Source organism: Peromyscus leucopus, chromosome 9 (assembly GCF_004664715.2).
Source record: "Peromyscus leucopus breed LL Stock chromosome 9, UCI_PerLeu_2.1, whole genome shotgun sequence".
Taxonomy (NCBI): Eukaryota; Metazoa; Chordata; class Mammalia; order Rodentia; family Cricetidae; genus Peromyscus; species Peromyscus leucopus.
Window position 1 is genome coordinate 2875957 of NC_051070.1, and position 19285 is coordinate 2895241.

The window sequence follows — 19285 nt, forward strand, 5'->3', positions numbered from 1 at the left end:
CAGAGTGAGATTGATGTTGCATTTTTCTTAAAAGTCAGTTGTGAACAGGCTGAGTCTGTCGTGTGAGCAGAATGAGAACACAGTTAAGTGATCTCAAAGCATGGTTATGGGTGGTGTGAATTTTTTGTTTTGTTTTGTTTTTGAGACAGGGTTTCTCTGTGTAACAGCTCTGGCTGTCCTGGAACTCACTCTGTAGCCCAGGCTGGCCTCCAACTCACAGAGATCCGCCTGCCTCTGCCTCCCGAGTGCTGGGATTAAAGGCGTGCGCCGCCACTACTCCCCTGATGTTGAAGATTTTAGAAAGGGTGAAGATGCCATTTGTTAGTGGAAGTGGTGAAGCACACTACTCTTGGGCACCTACATTTGAAAGTATCATTTGTAATAAACAGTATTTCTGATTCATAGAAGAGAATAAACACAGCGTCACAGCTTTGGCTGCGGTCTTACTCGTGTAGGATGTTGCACTGTTAATTTGTTCACATGAACAGGTAGAGGAAGGCCCTGTGTGCCAGGAGAATTGTATAGACAGAGTTCACACACCTGGGGACTGATTTTTCACTGAAGAGCTTTTGTGGGTGATGTCACTGAGGGAGTGCCCAGTGGTGAGGCTCATGGGAGAGGTACCACCTAATGCCGGGCACTCAGAACATCTCACACAGTGGGAACCTAGGCATAGTACAGGGTGTGGCTAGCTCAGCTGGAGTTCTCTTGGTCTGAACTCTCTCCAGCTGAAAGCCGAGCGTGGGGTAATAGTGTCTTCCTAACCATTTCATCTCTGGGGCGTCGGTGAGTCCCAGTTACACTCAAGCACAAACAGAAAGAAGAGTAGAAATGAGAGTCCCTGATCGACGGGGATACACCAAGCCGAGATGGGAGTATTCCACAGAGTCTTTGATCATAGTGGAGGAAGACTCTAGAGCTTTGAGTGAATGATTTTTCTAAGAGAGACAGAAGGGTTTCCTGTGAGGCCACTCAGTAGGTGACGGTGCCAGAGGAGTCCTAAAAGCTGGGGGTTGGGAATACACCAGATGCTGAATTTGCTGGCTCCCGGGTTTGTTTGCACCCTGTTGCTGCGATAAAGACATGACCGAATGCAACCTGGAGAGGAAAGGGTTCAGTTGGCTTACACTACTGTGTCACGGTCCATGGAGGGAGCCAGGGCTGACACTACTGTGTCACGGTCCATGGAGGGAGCCAGGGCAGGAAGGGAAGCAGGTGCCATGAGTGAATTCTGTTTCCTGGCTTGTTCCTCGTGGCCTGCTCAGTTTGCTCTCTTATATAACCCAGGACCGCCTGCCCTGAGGTGGCATCATCCCGTGTGCTGGGTCCTCCCACAGCAGTCATTGATCAAGAGAATGCTCCCTAGACTTGCCAACAGGCCAATCTGATGGGAGCGTTTTCTCAGTTGAGGTTCCCTCTTCCCATTCAACCCAGGCTTGTGTCGAGTTGACAAACCTCTAATCAACACAGACACTGAGCTTGGATGTTCCTTGGCAACACTGTGAGAGGAATGATTAACGGGTGGCTTTTGAAGAGCCGTCACGGCACTCTGTTCCAGGACCGGCCATGTCATGTTGAGCTGGTCACCTTGACCACGTCTCTTCTAAATTGATTGGCTAAGCTGGTGCCACAGAGGAGTGCAACACCCTTGGCACAGTGTGTTTGCCATGGTTACCTGTGGCATCCCATGAGTGACTCAGGGATGTGAGTGAGCAGCTGTCTGATTGTTGGAGTCGTTAGTTACCACGTGGAAATGGAGAATGTAAGAACATGTTCTTGGCAGTATTCTGTGCAATATAACATGACCAGTGATGGTTACGAACGTATACTATGCTGGTCAAGTATCTCATGACATGAAGCTCCTAGGAAGATCAGAGACTAGAACCTGGATTCGGGAGGAGTCAACTATGAACGGTTCAAACATAAAAAGATGAAATTTTATCAGAACAAAAATAAGTCCTATCCTGATGTCCCAAAGTGTAAGGCACATGCTAGTTTTCCAGAGGATTTAAGTTTGATCCCCAGCACCTACATCAGGCAGCTCACAACCACCTATAACTCAAGTTCCAGGAGATCTGGTGCCTTTGACCTCCAAGGGCACACACACACACACACACACACACACACACACACACACATACACACACACACACATACACACACCCCAAATTAAAAAAAAAAAAAAGACTGTGTGGTAGCTGTTGATGGTTGAAAGAGGAACATTTTCCTGGACTCTTAGTGAACAAATTCTTCAGAGAAGGGAATTTTGTCGTCTGTGAGGAAGGGGGCCTGGTGTCACATGACTGTGTTGGTTTCTTTGACAACAGTAGCAGCTCTTCCCAGTGACAATGGGAGACTCTTTATTAGATGGAGTCAGATGAATGACAAGAGTTTCATTGATCGTCTACTCCATGCCCAGCATTGATGTGGCTTCTGGTTCTAAATGCAGATTATTCCAAACAAGCCTTGTATCTTGTGGTGAGGCTGAGGAGAAGGGAGGCTTTCATTGTTACTATGTGGTGACATTGTGTCATCGTAACTATTTGGTGATGTTCTGTATCCTGACCTGTGCGGTTCCCTACCGCATTGAGGTGAGGAGCACTTCAAATACTGAAAAAGTCTGAGCCCAGGTGTGCACTGCAGACCACTGGCTTTGAAGACTTAGCACATTGTTGTATTATGACATTCCAAAATGATAATATTGTGCAAATGTTGGGCTAAGTGGAATGCCATATTTTTTACCTATTTTCAATATTTTTCATGTGGTTGCTACAAAGTAGAAGTGTGATTTTTGCAACTAGTGTTATTATATATATTGTTATATCCTTTTCCTGAGAAAGCCACTTGAGAATTTAGACTTCACAGTTAACCTCCCTCATAATACTTGATTTCCTCTTTTGTTTGTAGACCTGAGAAGATGGCCAAACTCCCAGTGATTTTGGGCAATCTAGACATCACGATCGATAACGTCTCCTCTGACTCCCCCAGTAAGAGTTCAGTTCTGTGTAATAAGCAGCCCACAGTTTTGTTTAGATGGCTTTTCCTCCACTCTGTGTTATTTGGGATTTCTTTTCAGATTATCTGAATTCATCATACATTCCCATGAGGCAATTCGAAGCCTGCAGTAAATCTCCGCTCACTTTTGAAGTAGAGGAGTTTGTGCCCTGCATACCCAGACACACCCAGCCTTATACTGTCTACAGCAATCACCTGTACGTTTACCCAAAGTACTTGAAATATGACAGTCAGAAGTCTTTTGCTAAGGTGAGTTCACAGACATACGCATCTCCTTCACGACTTAGCTTTTAGGTTCTTTTATAAATGTGTATATATACTGTGTTTTGTTACCTTTTTTTTTCCCTCTTACATCTTTTTCTCTTGCATACCACTGCAGGCCAGAAATATTGCTATTTGCATTGAGTTCAAAGATTCCGATGAAGAAGACTCTCAACCTCTGAAGGTTTGTTTTTTATTTTTTATTTTTTTTTTCTTTTCTTTTTTTGGTTTTTCGAGACAGGGTTTCTCTGTGTAGCTTTGCGCCTTTCCTGGAACTCACTTGGTAGCCCAGGCTGGCCTCGAACTCACAGAGATCCACCTGCCTCTGCCTCCCGAGTACTGGGATTAAAGGCGTGCGCCACCACCGCCCGGCGGTTTGTTTTTTAATATATAGTGTGTTTTGCTGTTCTTGTTGGAGATGGGATCTCTTATGTGTGCATGATTCAGTAAGGATGTATTCCATACCCACCATGCATCAGACATTGTCCAGGTGTGAAGAGTCGTGTGACGGTAGAAGTCATGATCAACCACGGGATCTTCATTAATTAGCGATTACAGAATAGCAGCAGTGCTGTCCTTGTCCGAGGCAACGTTGACCGATGATGTTCCCGGCACCATGGCAGGCCTACTTTAACCCTTCCAATTATCAAACAGACCTTCCACATAGATCCACTAAGGTCCATAATTTCTACCTTCTAAGATTAATGCACGGGCCTTGAATGGCTCAGTGCTATATACTTTAGTAGAACTGAGTTTTAAATCCAAGCGGTCCAGCTCCAGAGCCTAAATTCTTTACTATGTTAAAATGACTTTCCCAGAGAAGGAGACAAATGTGCAAACAGAGCTAGCTACTCTCGAGATAGAGTTTAGGTTGGGGTCGATGGAGCACCTGCCTAGCACACGCAGAGCTCTGGGTTCTGTCTCAGCACCTCATAAAGGCAGGCATGGCAGCACAAGCCTGTAACAGCTGCACTCCAGCAGTGCAGGCTGGAGAACTTCTGGCCACACAGGAGTTCCAGGCCCGCGTGGGCTGTGAGACCCTGGCACAAAGGGAGGAAACGAGAGGGAAGGGAGAAAGTGGGTGGGAGGGGAGAAAAGAAATTTACAGTTTACTGATTGATAGATACTGTCATGGAAAGAAGGCTGCCTGAAATGGAAGGTATTGAATAAGCTTTTTTAAAATGTATTTATTTTAATTTAGACAAATATAAATGTTTGCATGGAAAAATGGAAGGGGTGGGCCACAGGCTGGGGAAGGTCTGGTTTCCCGGGACCCCAGAGTTAAAGGCTCGAAGACCTGGGCTCTCACAGGCGGACACAGTCTGAGAAGCCTCTTGCTCTATAGCATGTCTGACCAATTTCTCACTCCATCAACTGAAACCCAGTGTTTGTTTCTGCTGTTCCTCCTTTTAGTGCATTTACGGCAGACCTGGTGGCCCAGTGTTCACGAGAAGTGCCCTTGCTGCGGTTCTACACCATCAACAAAACCCAGAATTCTATGATGAGGTAATGGTGTTTTCAAAGAATGACACAGTTTCACCAGTCTTAAGAGAAACGTGAAACTTTTTTCTAGTTACAGCAGAGTGCAAGAAAAAACAGCATTCCCTGCTGGAATCACAGCAGAATCGGTGTTTGTTTTACCTGTTTTTTCTATTTAACATCTTGTTGTTATAAATAAAACCACAAATTACAAATTAGTAAAAGAAAATTCTTAATTGCACCTTTAGTGCCATAGTTAATATTCTAGCAGCACTCTTTTCAAATTCACCCTTGAGTTGATATCCCTGGGGGCCTGCTCTTTCCTGAAGAGAAAGGGAGGGGTGGGAGGAGGGGAAAACTTCGGAGGATGATTAGATTTTAAAAAATAAAACAAACAAAAGCCAAATTCATCCTTGAACATAGGACTGTCGAACCTAAGAATCATCCTGTTTATTGGTGGATTTTCTCCTATGGAATGGTTCACTCTTGAACTGCTAGAGTCATGGGGGTGGCATGCTCTTGGAGTGATCTAAAATTCATGTGTGACTTTTGATTTATACAGAACTTACTTAATACCCTGCTGCTGATCGGAAGAGCCCTATCAATAACACAGCAATCAGTTAACAAACTCGATATGTTGTATAGTCTACACATGGTGAAAAGTACGTGGGAACCAAGAGAGATCACTTTTTATTGCCGTGTTCAATTTGCAGGAAAGTGAAATTGATCACATTCTAGACAGATTCATGTAGCACTGAGCTCACTGCAGGCTCAGTAGGAGGCGGCTTTTAAATTACTTACAGCATGTTCTGCCATTAATTCCTGCAGTTGTGGGTTAGCATTCTCGCTGCGTTCCTTTTGATTGTGAAAGTTGCCAGCCATCTGTTTGATGCATACAATTTGATAAATTTTACCTCAATAATTGGTAAGTGTAGATTTTATGGTAGCACATTGGCACTAAGGAGATGGCTGAATAGGTAAGCGCTTGCTCCAGAAGCAGGAGGACCCGAGTTCAAATCCTCAGCCCCAGTATAAAAAGTTGAGCATGGCCGTGCATGCATCTATAATCTCAGAGGTGGGGGAAGGTCGAGATAAGAGGGTCCCTGGTGTGTGCTGATGCCAGCCTACCTCAGGCTCAAGGAGATATTATGTCTCAAGGGAATTGGGGAGAATACTAAACACCTTGCATCCTGTTGCCTCCTTGCACTTTGGGTGTGTACTTATGCCCACATGTGTGCATATCCCACCCACATGTACTGCACGTCACACACAGATAGCCTCCCCCCCAAGTATCACTTTTACCTGTATATATTTTATATACTCATGAGTACTTAATTTTTTGACATTTTAGGTAAAGTGGTTTGTGTATGAATTTTGCAAGTGACTGCAAATCTCCAGTTTCTCTCCAGCTCCCACCAAGCTCTAGCAGTCCCGCAGCCCACTTATAAAATAAACACACAGACTCTTATATTATTTAAACTGTTTGGCCTAATGGCTCAGGCTTCTAGCTATCTAGTTCTTACATCTTAAATTAACCCATTTTTATAAATCTATACCTTGCCACATGGCTCGTGGCTTACCAGTATCTTACATGTTGGTACTCATGGCGGCGGCTGACAGCATCTCCTGACTCAGTCTTCCACTTCCCAGAATTCTCCTCTCTCCTTGTCCCGCCTATACTTCCTGCCTGGCTACTGGCCAATCAGTGTTTTATTTATTAGCCAATCAGAGCAACACATTTAACATACAGAACATCCCACAGCATAAATAAATAAAACAAACAAAAGCCCAGATTCTGCATAGGATCATGATGTGGCACAGTGAGAAATTGTATACTTGGTATATGTGAGGTGCTAGATTTAATTCTTAGTGCCAAACACCAAAAGTAAACAAAAGTCTTCGTATCTGAGACCCATATAGTTGAAAACCCTGTTGTCCATGGTCAACTGTAGTTCAGTGAAACCGCTGCATGTGAAGAAATGTTCAGCCCCAGGTTCTCATGCCAACAGCTGTGTGGTTTGCGTCGTGGTGCCTGTTTTCCCGTTTGCTTATGCCTGGAAGAGACATCACCCCTCCCCCGGTTTCTTGTCAGGGTGTTCAGAATCCATCTCTCCTTGGCGTCATTAACAGCTTGGGTGTGTCTACATTTAATCCTAGGAAGAGTTTGGCGAACAGGCGACTACATTCAAGTTGGGTGGCATACACCTGCCTCCACTGGAACGTTTGCTATTGTGGGATGTTAGGAACTTTGTTCTTTTGCCTTTGCAGATCAAGATAGAACTGCCAACCCAGCTACATGAGAAGCACCATCTGCTGTTCACCTTCTTCCACGTCAGCTGCGATAACTCGACTAAAGGGAGCACGAAGAAGAAGGATGCTGTTGAAACACAAGGTGGGAACCCGTCTCTCTTGGTTTCTTGGTTGTTTTGTTGTTGTTGTTTTAATATTTGCATGTTGGAGTTTTTTATTATATTTTGATTCTTAGTACTCATCCTTTTGCCAGAGGGTTTCTAGGTGGGTTTCTAGGTGGCCTGATGCTATGGTGCCTGAATTGCACATGCAAAGAGCCTCAGTCAGGCTATCTCGAGGCCTCCCCATCACTTACTTTGATTGATGGTAACAGTTGTTGCGCAGGCTTGCAGTGATTTCCCTTCAGAAGGAGTGAACTCACAGTGGCTTTTCTTGTTCTTTGTTCTCAACAGTTGGCTATTCCTGGCTTCCGCTCCTGAAAGACGGAAGGGTGTTGACAAATGAACAGCACATCCCTGTCTCAGCCAATCTTCCATCTGGCTACCTTGGCTACCAGGAGCTCAGCATGGGCAGGGTATCGGATTTTAAGATTGGTTTGTTTTAACCCAGTTTTTTCAGGAAGCCTTGAAGAATATAAAAACTGCAATAGCACACAACAAAAACAGCTTATGGGATCTTTATCAGTCCTAACAGATTGGTTTTCTTTATTCATTCTGAAGTAAATGTGTACAATTAGAAGCTGTTTCAGATGACACTCGATGCATTTTATAAGCCTATACTGGTAGTACCATAACAGAGAGACATGGAGGTACTGGGCCCGGCATGAGTCTTTCTGGGAAGTAACCATAATGATGAGTTCTCAGTTAGTTTGATATAGACCCCGAGAATCGAATCTCTTTCCCACATCGCAGTTCACTCTGTCTGGTATCACCTTCATTGCTTCCCAGAATCCTGAACTCAGGTCTGCCTAAGATACTCAAGAAGCCAAGCGTGGTGGTGCACACCTTTAATCCCAGCGCTCAGGAGGCAGAGGTGAATCTGGGAGTTTGAGGTCCGCCTGCTCTACGTAGAAAGTTCCAATCAAGTCAGGGCTACATAGTGAGACCCTGTCTCAAAAACATATGAAGATACCGGTGAAGTCGGATTCATTTCCAGTGAAATGGACCGTCATCTCGGTCCTAGGAGGAAGGGCAGTGCGCTGAGGGGAAGGAACTGGGCAGACAACGCAAACGCGGCGGCGGCGGTGGTGGCGGCGGCGGCATTGCTGCTGTGGCCAGGCGCAGCGCTGCAGCCACTGGAGCCTTGGGGTCTTCTGTCCCTCCTCAGGGTCCTGCTTGATGGTTGTGTGCGAGCTGAGATAGCTAACCTGTTGGGATCTTTCCCTGTCTTTCCTTTCAGCATTATGGTCCAGAAATTAAGTGGGTAGAAGGAGGCAAGCCTCTGTTGAAAATTTCCACTCATCTGGTTTCCACGGTGTACACTCAGGTATGGGTTAGCTATCTCATTCCAGTGACTACTCTGTGACCAAGCTGTCTGTGTAAAACAGAATCCTGGTGTCCTGTGAATGTATTATTACACTATAGGCCTCTATTTGGAAAAAGTACACGGAGGGGGGGGGGGTGCTTATGTGTGCTGATATACATGAAAAGTAATTGATAAGTCTGTGACATTGTTCAGCTGTTTTCCTGTGCTGGAGGATCCTTTGGATGTCTTTTGTACATGGTCAGTTTTATAATCTTAAATAGCATTCATGATGACTCCGTGGTGAAGGGCACCCAGTACAAAATCATGAAGGTCGGAGTTCAGATTCCATTGAACAAACAAGACAAGCATCTCACCCATGCCCATCCCCCTACTTCCAAGGGTATCAGAGACATGAGGGTACTAGGGCCTGCTGCCTTCCAGCTCTGTGTTCAAGGAAGAAAGCTCCTGCCTCAAAGGGATAGGCAGAGCGATAGAGGAGGACTCCCAATTCCTCTTCCATCCTCTTCATACACACTGGTGTGTGCAGCCCTACACACATGTACTCAGATGCACAGAACACACACACACACATACACACACACACACACACACACACACACACACACACACACACACACACACGGAGGCATAAATATATGCCATTCGGGTGTGTTCCCAGAAGCAGGATTCTCCTACTAACAGACGTTCTTCTCCTTCTCTGCCCCTCAGGATCAGCATTTACATAATTTTTTCCAGTACTGTCAGAAAACGGAATCTGGAGCCCAAGCCTCAGGGAATGAACTTGTAAAATACCTTAAGGTACCAGGTGGCTTTCTTAGTCCCTTTTTAAAGTGACTTTGGAAACAAATTGGGTTTCCCTGTTGGTGGTGGGTGTTGTTGCTTACTGCCCCTTGTAAGCTGGTGTGAGGATGCTCCTACCTGGATGCTCTCACAGTGGTGGCTTTGAGTGTCTGTAGATAGAGGACCAGAGTGAACTCGGAAATAGCTCTGTTCCTGCATGCATGCTCATCCCTATGTCTCCCCTTGAGAACACGTTTTCTCCTGTGCTCACCTGACAGACCTTTGCTGGATGTTTACCAGCTGCTAAGCACAGGAGACGCTGTCCCAGCTTAGCCTGTTTGGTGCTACTGTAGCAGAATACCTGAAGCTGGATCATCCTAAAGAACAGAAATGTATTTTTCTCATAGTGCAGAGGGCTATGAGAGGATCAAGGCAAGAGCTGGGTGGTAGACAGGAGGAGGAGGAAGAGGAGGAGGAGACAAACTCATCATTTTCTAAGGAACCCACTCTAGCAGTCTCCGTGATCCATTCCTCAAGGTTGAGCCCCCATGGTCTGATCACCTCTCCTTGGACCCTATCTCTTCTTGATTTTGCATTGAGGATTAGTTTCTATCACAAGCTTTGTGGAGGACACACTCAAATTCCAACAGTCCTGACCCTTAGAGAACTTAATACTCACTTGATGGCAGCCTCCTGTAGACAGAGGTAAGACAGCGAGCCTGACCCAGCTGTATGCGGGAGTTAGGTGTGTTCCTGGAGCCACTGTGTAGCATTGACCGCAGGACAGGGGAGACTTCAGTACAGAATGGTTGTAGAAGAGTGCTTTGAATACAGAGTCACTAAGTGGCAGTCCAGGTGTAGGACAAAATAAGATGCAAGAAATGGAGTAGGGACTTATATTTGGTCTGATCAAGAGAAAACGGCCTACATATTTAAAAATGAACACACAGGGACATTATGACCGTTAGCTTCTCCTCCACTTCCTCCACTTCAGAGACAGCTATGGTTGCTCTGACCATTCTTCTTGGTCACAGCCCCTCGTGATTCCTCTTCTGCCTCTCTGTGCTTTAAAGAGCTTTTGTAATTACACTGGTCCACTGTAGACGCCCTGTTAAGGACAACTAGTTAATGGCCTTCTTCCCCTCACTGTGGAGCATCTTCACAGACCCTGCAGTTTAGGACACAGGCATCCTTGAATGCCATTCTGCTTGCCCTCAGCTTTCCATGTATTTTAGAGGGAGTGCTTCCGTGCTCATTTGAAATGAAGTGGACATTGCCTTGATAAGCCAGTGGGGTGTGGTGGCATGCACCTGTTGACACAGGCGCTTGGGAGGCTGAGATGTGACGGTCACTGGCAGCTGTGAATTCCAGTTCAGCCTGGGTCATGTAGCAAGACCTCCATCTCAAAGAGAATAACTGAAATGAAATAGATTTTTAAAAAATGTAACACGTGTCTCACCGTTCCCTGTGTGTAGAGTCTGCACGCAATGGAAGGCCATGTGATGATCGCTTTCCTGCCCACCATCCTAAACCAGCTGTTCCGAGTCCTCACCAGAGCCACTCAGGAGGAGGTTGCCGTTAATGTGACTCGGTAAGGGAGGGGATGGATGGATGGATGGAAGGATGGATGGATGGATGGATGGTGGATGGATGGATGGAAGGAAGGATGGATGGAAGAATGGATAGATGGATGGAAGGATGGATGGATGGATGGTGGATGGATGGAAGGATGGATGGATGGAAGGATAGATGGATGGATGGAAGGATGGATGGATGGATGGATGGATGGATGGATGGATGGATGGAAGGATGGATGGATGGATGGATGGGTGGACGGACGGACGGACGGACGGACGGACGGACGGATGGATGGATGGACGGATGGACGGACGGATGCATCCATACTCTTCTTCCCTTCAGTCCATCCACACCTGGAGCCTACCTGGGATGCTAGTATGTGATGGTCATTATGCTGGAGCGATGTCTTTTAACCTCGCACGGGGGCACCCGTCTGACTCCTTGTCTGCTTGTTTGCTGAGTGCAATGGCGTCACCCTTGTTCTGCTGTGAAGATAATGAAATGTTCCCATTTACACATCACTACTCATTGCTTTATTCATTCCTGTGGTGTGTAGGGTCATTATTCATGTGGTTGCCCAGTGCCATGAGGAAGGATTGGAGAGCCACTTGAGGTCATATGTTAAGGTATGTAAAATAAATAAACAAATAAGTCAAGCCGCTACGATCATTTACAGCTGTGGCTCTCCAACTTTCCTTCCAAAGACTTCTTTCTAACAAGACTTGTCATTTAAGGGGTGCATTCAGAATTTAATACCTATGTGTTCTCTCTGGTCTCCACTGCCAAGGCTTGTACCTGGACAAGGAGGAGCTAGAAAAGAGGCAGCCATTCCTTCATTTACCTAATTTTATCTTTTAAAAAGATGAATGTAGCTCAACTGGCAGGGGAATGAAACAAGAATTGTTTTAAGTGATCTTGCGCAGACGTCTTATACATTGGCAATCTTTATATGCCTTTTTAAACCACCTAAAATTCCCAGCGGCCCTGTTACTTTTGAGAATGGAAGGTTAACTCTGGCCACAATCAAATCCAAAGGCTGTGTGGAACAGCATGATAAATAGCAATAGGTTCTTGATATGTAGTAATAAATGAGCGTAGTGACAAACACCATTCTAAAAAGTTACACATCCTGTGATATGTGAACTTTGGCTGTGTGGTACTTTGGATTCTCTGGGACCTGTTAGTCTGTCCTGTGACATGTTTCTAGAAGGTCCCATTCCTGATGAATTGTGTGCTAGGTGAGCTCTGAACTGCTGACGTGTACAGTTGCCATGTTTCAGATGGGTTGCTGGAGACATCTTAGACACGCTCTCTGTCACATGACGATCACCCTTCCCACCTTCGTTTCCATGCCTTCTCCCACCCTTGAATGTGCACCTCAGTCCCGATCTCTGTTCTCAGAGGCCTCACAAGCTTTCCGCCCCTCGACTTGAAAGAACAGTGAGTAAAGTCTTTCTCTTTTTTTTTAAAGTTTGCCTATAAGGCCGAGCCGTATATCACATCTGAATATAAGACGGTGCACGAGGAGCTGACCAAATCCATGACCACCATTCTCAAGCCTTCCGCCGATTTCCTAACCAGCAACAAACTTCTGAAGGTAACGTTGGGACAGCCCGCCTGGCTCTTCGGGGTTAGCGCCGATCTCCAAGGGATAGGAATGCCTGTGTGGCACGCGTGAGGTCCCTGGGGCTAACGAGGGGCTAATGGGTACTGAGAGCTGCTTAGGACAAGAAGCTCCCCAGTTCTACTGCACAGAACCGTGAGAACAGAAAGCGGCAGTGTTCTGTGTGTGCATTCCTTTTGTTTCTAGGAGGAAGAATTTTGAAAGTTTTCACCATAAAGAAATGAAAAAAAAATGTTTAAGTTGGATATATTTAATCTGAGTTAAACATACCAAAGCATTAAATGTTGCCCTGATAATGTATATAATTTTCATGTTGCAGTTAAGTAAATTGAGAGCTAGCCATGGTTGGCACATGCCTGTGGTCCCAGCTGCCGGGAGTCTAAGCAGGAAGGATCATGTATTAGTCAGTCTTCTGTTGCTGTGATAAACACCATGACCAGAGGCAACTTAATGAGGAAAGTTTATTTCAGCTTTCAGTTTCAGGTGGTTAGAGCACATTTGGTGAGAGAGGCGCAGCCGTAGGCAACGGGATTGGGATCTGAGTGAACACATCGTCAGCTGCAAACACAAAGCAGAGAGAGAGAGAGAGAGAGAGAGAGAGAGAGAGAGAGAGAGAGAGCTGGCAGTGAGGCAAGGCTGTAAACCCTCAAAGCTCACATCCAGTGGCATACTGCCTCCAGCAAGGCCACACTTCCTCAAGATGCCATACTGTTCCCAAACAGCACCACTAACTGGAGACCAAGTGTTAATGCGTGAGCCCACGGGGAACATGGCTCTTTCCAAACCCTTGAGTGCATAATTTTGAGACCAGCCTGGTTAACATGAACTGTATCTGGGAAAATTATTTTTTAATTTTTACTAATTAACTATTTTCAAAAACCAATTAATGAAAACCAGGTGTGGTGGCTCACACCCATGATCTCAAAATTGGGGAAACAGGGGGATCAGAAACATCCTTCCTTACATGATGAGTTGTGATTAGCATGAGCTGAAACTCTCTCTTAAATATATTCATTTAATATATAAATAACTTTATATATTATTAAATAAAAATATAAAAATGTAGGGAAAGAAAAGTTAAATTTCATAGCCTAATCAGCTAAGCCTATTTGTGTACATTGATAGACAGTTACCACCAACAACACTGTTAAATCTGAGTGACCAATGTAGCTGAAGGTTTTCCTGTGTCCCGCCTGGGCCACAGCCGCTCAAGATCCAAGTAAACACACAGAGGCTTATATTAATTAAAACTGCTCGGCCATTAGCTCAGGCCTGCCACTGACTAGCTCTTACACTTAAACTTGGCCCATTTCTGTTAATCTGTATGTTGCCACATTTTCCATGGCTTCACCTGTGTGCCATTACATACTGCTCCCTGGACAGCAGGTTGGCGTCTCCTGACTCAGCCTTCCTCTTCCTAGAATTCTCCTTGTCTGCTTATCCTGCCTATACTTCCTGCCTGGCTACTGGCCAATTTATTGGCTACTGTTTTATTAAACCAGTGTACAAAAGCATTATCCCACAGCAGACCAGAGTTAGTTCTCCAGGTCCTGGTTTGCGAGTTGGGTCTCAGATGAGAGCGTAAAGAATGAATTAGTGTATTCAAAGTCACATTGTCCCTGTTTGAAGTCGGTGGGGGACATGGATAAAAATGGCAAAAACCATGTCACTAAGAAAGAAGTTGACAGAGGAGAGACCCGTGAATGATCAGTGCCTCTTGCTGGAGAGATGCTCCGTCTCCCAGGGGCTGGCTGTGTGTTGTGTGTGCACAAGGAGCAGACGTCTGCCACCCGCCCCGGGATCTGTGAGTGTCTGCCAGAGGTCTGGTGTGTTTTAAGGTTGACACTTGCTTGTCTTTGCTAATACTGTCAGTGTAGGAGAGGTCACCTCTTTCCTAACAGTGCGTCATTTTGTGTTTTCTTCTTTTCTTGTAGTACTCGTGGTTTTTCTTCGATGTGCTGATAAAGTCCATGGCTCAGCATTTGATAGAAAACAGCAAAGTGAAGGTCGGTGACTGGGTTGGGGGGCCTGGTTGTCGTGGGAAAATGACTTTCACGGGGTTGACAGGTCACACCTATTTATGTTTTCTGTGCACCAGGGACTCCCAGGATTATTTGATGTGCTGTACAGTCAGTAAAACATTTTGGCTTCACAACAATCCTGTGAGGGGAGTACAGTTTTTACATAAAGAAACTGAGGCTAGGATGTTTGAATTATTTGCCTCAATCCTGCAGTTAATGAGCGGAAGGACCAAGTTTGGCAACACATCCAGCTCCAAGGCCTTGGTTCCTGGCTGCTTACGAGGTTATTAAATCCAAAGAAAATTACATCTTTTTCTTTGACTAGCTTAGAAATCTTCAAGCTTTTTGAATTGGGACCAATTAAGCGTTAATGTAAAATGCCATCATCTGGTGTTTATTAGGTGTCTTAACCGTGGTGGATATTTCTGTCTACAGATGGTTGCGTCTCACCAGCCACCTATCCTCCAGAACCAAATAACAGGCCCTGATATGTTCCTTCTCTTTGGGGCAGATACATGTAGTCTTGAATTTCCCCTCCTTCAGTGCTCCTGGGGTACTGGGTATGTGTGTTTCTGTGACTGTGTGCCTTGGTTCCCAGGAGGCTTATCCCCAAACAGTTGGTCTTGTCTCCAGCTGGGTTAGGATGTGGCCTTCTGGCTCTCCGAGGCTCACGGCAGCGTCTATGAAGTCCTGATGTAGGACACACACTGACATTGTCACTCTCTTTAGTGAGGTGGAAAAGCTGCTTCTGAGGCAGGAGTTGGGAGCCGTCCTGTGACAGTTGTCCTGGTGCAGCCGAGGGTGTGACTGGGAGCAGGAGAAGCTTGTGCGAGCGTTGGGATGTGGGGCCGCATGCGATGGGGCTGCATGTGCCCTTCGGATGCGTGTGCTGTGAGAAAGCCCTGAGAGGGGACATCAGAGGCTCAAGACCTTGGCCTTTTGGCTCAAGGGCTCTGGTTCCTCAGAGGAATCCTAGGCAGGGGCCACCACATTTTGCTGAACAGAAGGTTGGTGGCCCGGAACCTGCGGCCATACCTCACCTGTTGAGCAGGCATTGATCCTCGCCAGTTGGTCTCTTTGTTTGTTTTTCCTGTCTCAGTCCAACTTAAAGATTTTGGTATTTAGTGCACAGGAAGACGCCAGATGGAGGGGGTGTTGCTTGCCTCGCACAGAGATGTGCGCCCTCTAAATTCATGCCAAATCATGCTGCCAGGGAAGAATCAAGCAGTATGCAGCCAAACGTGTGCTCTTACACATACCATTTGATCATATTATTTTTCAGTTAAATATATCATAAGTGCAACAGGATTCTAGCCTGCGGATTTTCCATTGTGGCCCCGGATCAGATAGTAGACATTTATTTCCTCAGAGTTCAGAAGCTGGAAGTTCTAGCTTCCTCCAACCGTGAGGTTGACCTCTCTGAGGTCTCTACTCTGCTTATGGATCGTTGCTTCACCTGCAGAGGTTTATGTCTTGTGATGACACCTGTCTCCTTGGATTATGCCCACCCTGATGACATCATTTTGCCTTAGTTTCTCCTTAAGACCCTGTCTCCAAACACAGTCCCCCACTGGGATGTTTCTGGAGTGCTACAACCTCAGCATATGGGCTGAGCTGATGATTCCGTGGATATGGAAGCGTGGGACCTGAGTCCATGTCTCTGGAGAGCCAGGCTGGGTAGCACGTTTCTGTAATCCCAGTACTGCTGTAGTGGGACCTTGTCTCAAACAAGATGGAAGGTGAGGGCCGATGAGGGCCAATGCCTGAGGCTGTCCCTTGACCTCTACGGTCACGTTAAGGCGCACACATGCCTACGCGGGGGTGGGGAGTGGTGGTGGTGCCAGGGGAAACACATGAGCAAGCACCTAGGGGAAAAAAACTCATCTTCAAGATAGGAATTTGGGAGTATAGTACAACCTACAAAAAAAAGCCCTGGGATAATTTCTATGTTTTAATCCTAGATAAATAAGATCACTTCAGAGGACATTGTGACTTGACTGTCTTTAAGTGTATCTGTTTTGCTCAGCAGATAACCCTTCAGTGTTACAAAAATAAAGGATTTTAGGTGGAGCATGTGCAGGGAACTTGGTGGTCACTAAGCCTTGGAATCATCTTTCCAGATCACGTGGCTTCGTGGAGCCAAGAACTGCTGGAGAAAGCAGCCTGTGAGGGGCTCCGCCCCTTCCAGCCTCACCCAGGCTCCCCTCACCTCTGCTCTAAGAAATGCTTTGTCTGTCTTTGGAGTTTCAGTCTTTTCCTACCTCCGTGGTCTTAGTCCTGCAGCGATGTTTAGAGGGTGGTGAACAGCCCGATTTCCTATCCGGTCCTGGCTCCAGCCTGTAAGAGCTCCGTCTCCAAAGCAGAGTGGAGCCCCAGTGGAGCTGACTCTGAGGGAGACTCAGGAGCCCCTCCCGACACTCTAAAGGATTCACATCTTCCATTTTAGCCCTGCATGCTTGTGCTAGAGGTGCCCTCCTGCTTCCCACAGGCTGCCCGTCCATCTAGGCCTCCTGACACGAAGCTGCTGCAAGTGCTGTGCACGTACATGCATGCACACACACACACACACACACACACCACACACACACACACACACACACACACACCACACACCACACACCACACACCACGCACACACACATATCACACACACCACACCACACATACCATATACATCACACACACACACACACACACACACCACACACCACACACACACACACACACACACCACACACCACACACACACACACACACCACACACCACACACACCACACACACACACACACACCACACACCACGCACACACACATCACACACACCATACACATTACACATATACACATACAGCACAGACACACACTGTACCACACATATCACACACACCACACCACACATACCATATACATCACACACATACATACATACATACACACCACACACATCTCACACTCACACATACACCCCACATACACCACACACATTACACACAACACACAGCACATACATATACATACCACACACATCATACACATCACACACACATGTTCTTAGTTTAGGGAACAAGTTCTTTTATCATTCATGATTTCCTTCTTGGGTGAAATCCTCTTGAGTTTTTATATGTTTATCTAAATATCCTGAATTTATTCGGATATCTTTCTATTGCAGACTTTGCTTTCCTCCTTGGTGAGTCTTCCCGCATCCCGCGCCCCTGGGCCTTGGGCTGGGCTGGGAGCTGATGCAGCTCTGTTGTTACTTTTGGGGATCTAATGTGAGGAGCTGTGGGGGACACCTTCAGTGTACAGCTGTGCACATCCTAACGGTGGATGGGTGACGCTCCTGCACATATTGGCGTGGAAGAATGAATGTGGAAACCATTTTGCTTTCTTTGGGACACCTTCCAGCCCCCATCTGTCAGCTACATTTGAAGCATTCCCTGAACTGGCACTGAAAGCAGCTCCAGAAGGTGGACCTCTAGCTTCTGATGCCGTGCATGCCTGAGCCCGACTCAGGGAGTCAGAGGTCCAGTGCGTGTGACTGAGCCCGACTCAGGAAATCAGAGGGTCCAGTGCGTGTGACTGAGCCTGACTCAGGAAATCAGAGGGTCCAGTGTGTGTGACTGAGCCTGACTCAGGAAATCAGAGGGTCCAGTGTGTGTGACTGAGCTTAACTCAGGAAATCAGAGGGTCCAGTGCGTGTGACTGAGCCTGACTCAGGAAATCAGAGGGTCCAGTGCGTGTGACTGAGCCTGACTCAGGAAATCAGAGGTTCCAGTGCGTGTGACTGAGCCTGACTCAGGAAATCAGAGGGTCCAGTGTGTGTGGCTGAGCTTAACTCAGGGAGTCAGGGGCCCAGTGCGTGTGACTGAGCTTAATTCAGGGAGTCAGAGGGTCCAGTGCGTGTGACTGAGCTTAACTCAGGGAGTCAGGGGCCCAGTGCGTGTGACTGAGCCTGACTCAGGGAGTCAGGGGCCCAGTGCGTGTGACTGAGCCTGACTCAGGAAATCAGAGGGTCCAGTGCGTGTGACTGAGCCTGATTCAGGAAATCAGAGGGTCCAGTGTGTGTGACTGAGCTTAACTCAGGGAGTCAGAGGGTCCAGTGCGTGTGGCTGAGCTTAACTCAGGGAATCAGAGGGTCCAGTGCGTGTGACTGAGCTTAACTCAGGGAGTCAGGGGCCCAGTGCGTGTGACTGAGCCTGACTCAGGAAATCAGAGGGTCCAGTGCGTGTGACTGAGCCTGATTCAGGAAATCAGAGGGTCCAGTGTGTGTGACTGAGCTTAACTCAGGGAGTCAGAGGGTCCAGTGTGTGTGGCTGAGCCCGACTCAGGAAATCAGAGGGTCCAGTGCATGTGACTGTGCCCGACTGAGGGCCATCAGAGGAGGCAGATGCTTGGAATTCACACTGAGTTTTTGAGGAAGGTGTAAAACTCATGGCAGCAGGGCCTGCTGGGAAGTTCTCTGACTCTGCATTCGTGGGCGATGTTTTGGGAACTTCTTTCACTTATGTTTAGTAACTGTAATTCCTTCACACTTGCTTCCCACCTCTTCCTCCCACGCTGTATCAAACCAAGTCCTGACATCCCACAGGTGTCCTCAAGAAGGGAGTATGGAAAGCCCACAGAAGTAGGAAGCATGTATGTCCTAAGTGCTGTTGTTTAGCCTTCATGCAAGGCAAGAGTTTTTATTTTGAAAGTGCACTAAACAAGTAGATTGTTTGGGCTTTCCCTAAAGCAAACCTGAGCACTCTCATGCCTGTGTGACAGGCAGAATGTCACCACCCAGCTTCCAGCC

The 19285-nt window shown here is 46.7% G+C and overlaps 1 protein-coding gene across 30 annotated transcripts in view; it reads left to right on the plus strand.

Annotated features, from left to right (window-relative positions):
- The window catches only part of Dock9 (dedicator of cytokinesis 9), a 269995-nt gene that overhangs the window by 173068 nt on the left and 77642 nt on the right, over positions 1 to 19285 (plus strand). For all 30 annotated transcript variants that reach the window (XM_037208305.1, XM_028868260.2, XM_028868248.2 and 27 more), the window contains exons 16-27: positions 2908 to 2987; positions 3077 to 3264; positions 3395 to 3460; positions 4690 to 4782; positions 7024 to 7147; positions 7458 to 7579; positions 8404 to 8490; positions 9199 to 9288; positions 10746 to 10861; positions 11405 to 11474; positions 12320 to 12445; positions 14407 to 14478. In XM_037208305.1, the coding sequence (XP_037064200.1) occupies positions 2908 to 2987; positions 3077 to 3264; positions 3395 to 3460; positions 4690 to 4782; positions 7024 to 7147; positions 7458 to 7579; positions 8404 to 8490; positions 9199 to 9288; positions 10746 to 10861; positions 11405 to 11474; positions 12320 to 12445; positions 14407 to 14478 (1234 nt within the window). The remainder of the gene's footprint in view (positions 1 to 2907; positions 2988 to 3076; positions 3265 to 3394; positions 3461 to 4689; positions 4783 to 7023; positions 7148 to 7457; positions 7580 to 8403; positions 8491 to 9198; positions 9289 to 10745; positions 10862 to 11404; positions 11475 to 12319; positions 12446 to 14406; positions 14479 to 19285) is intronic.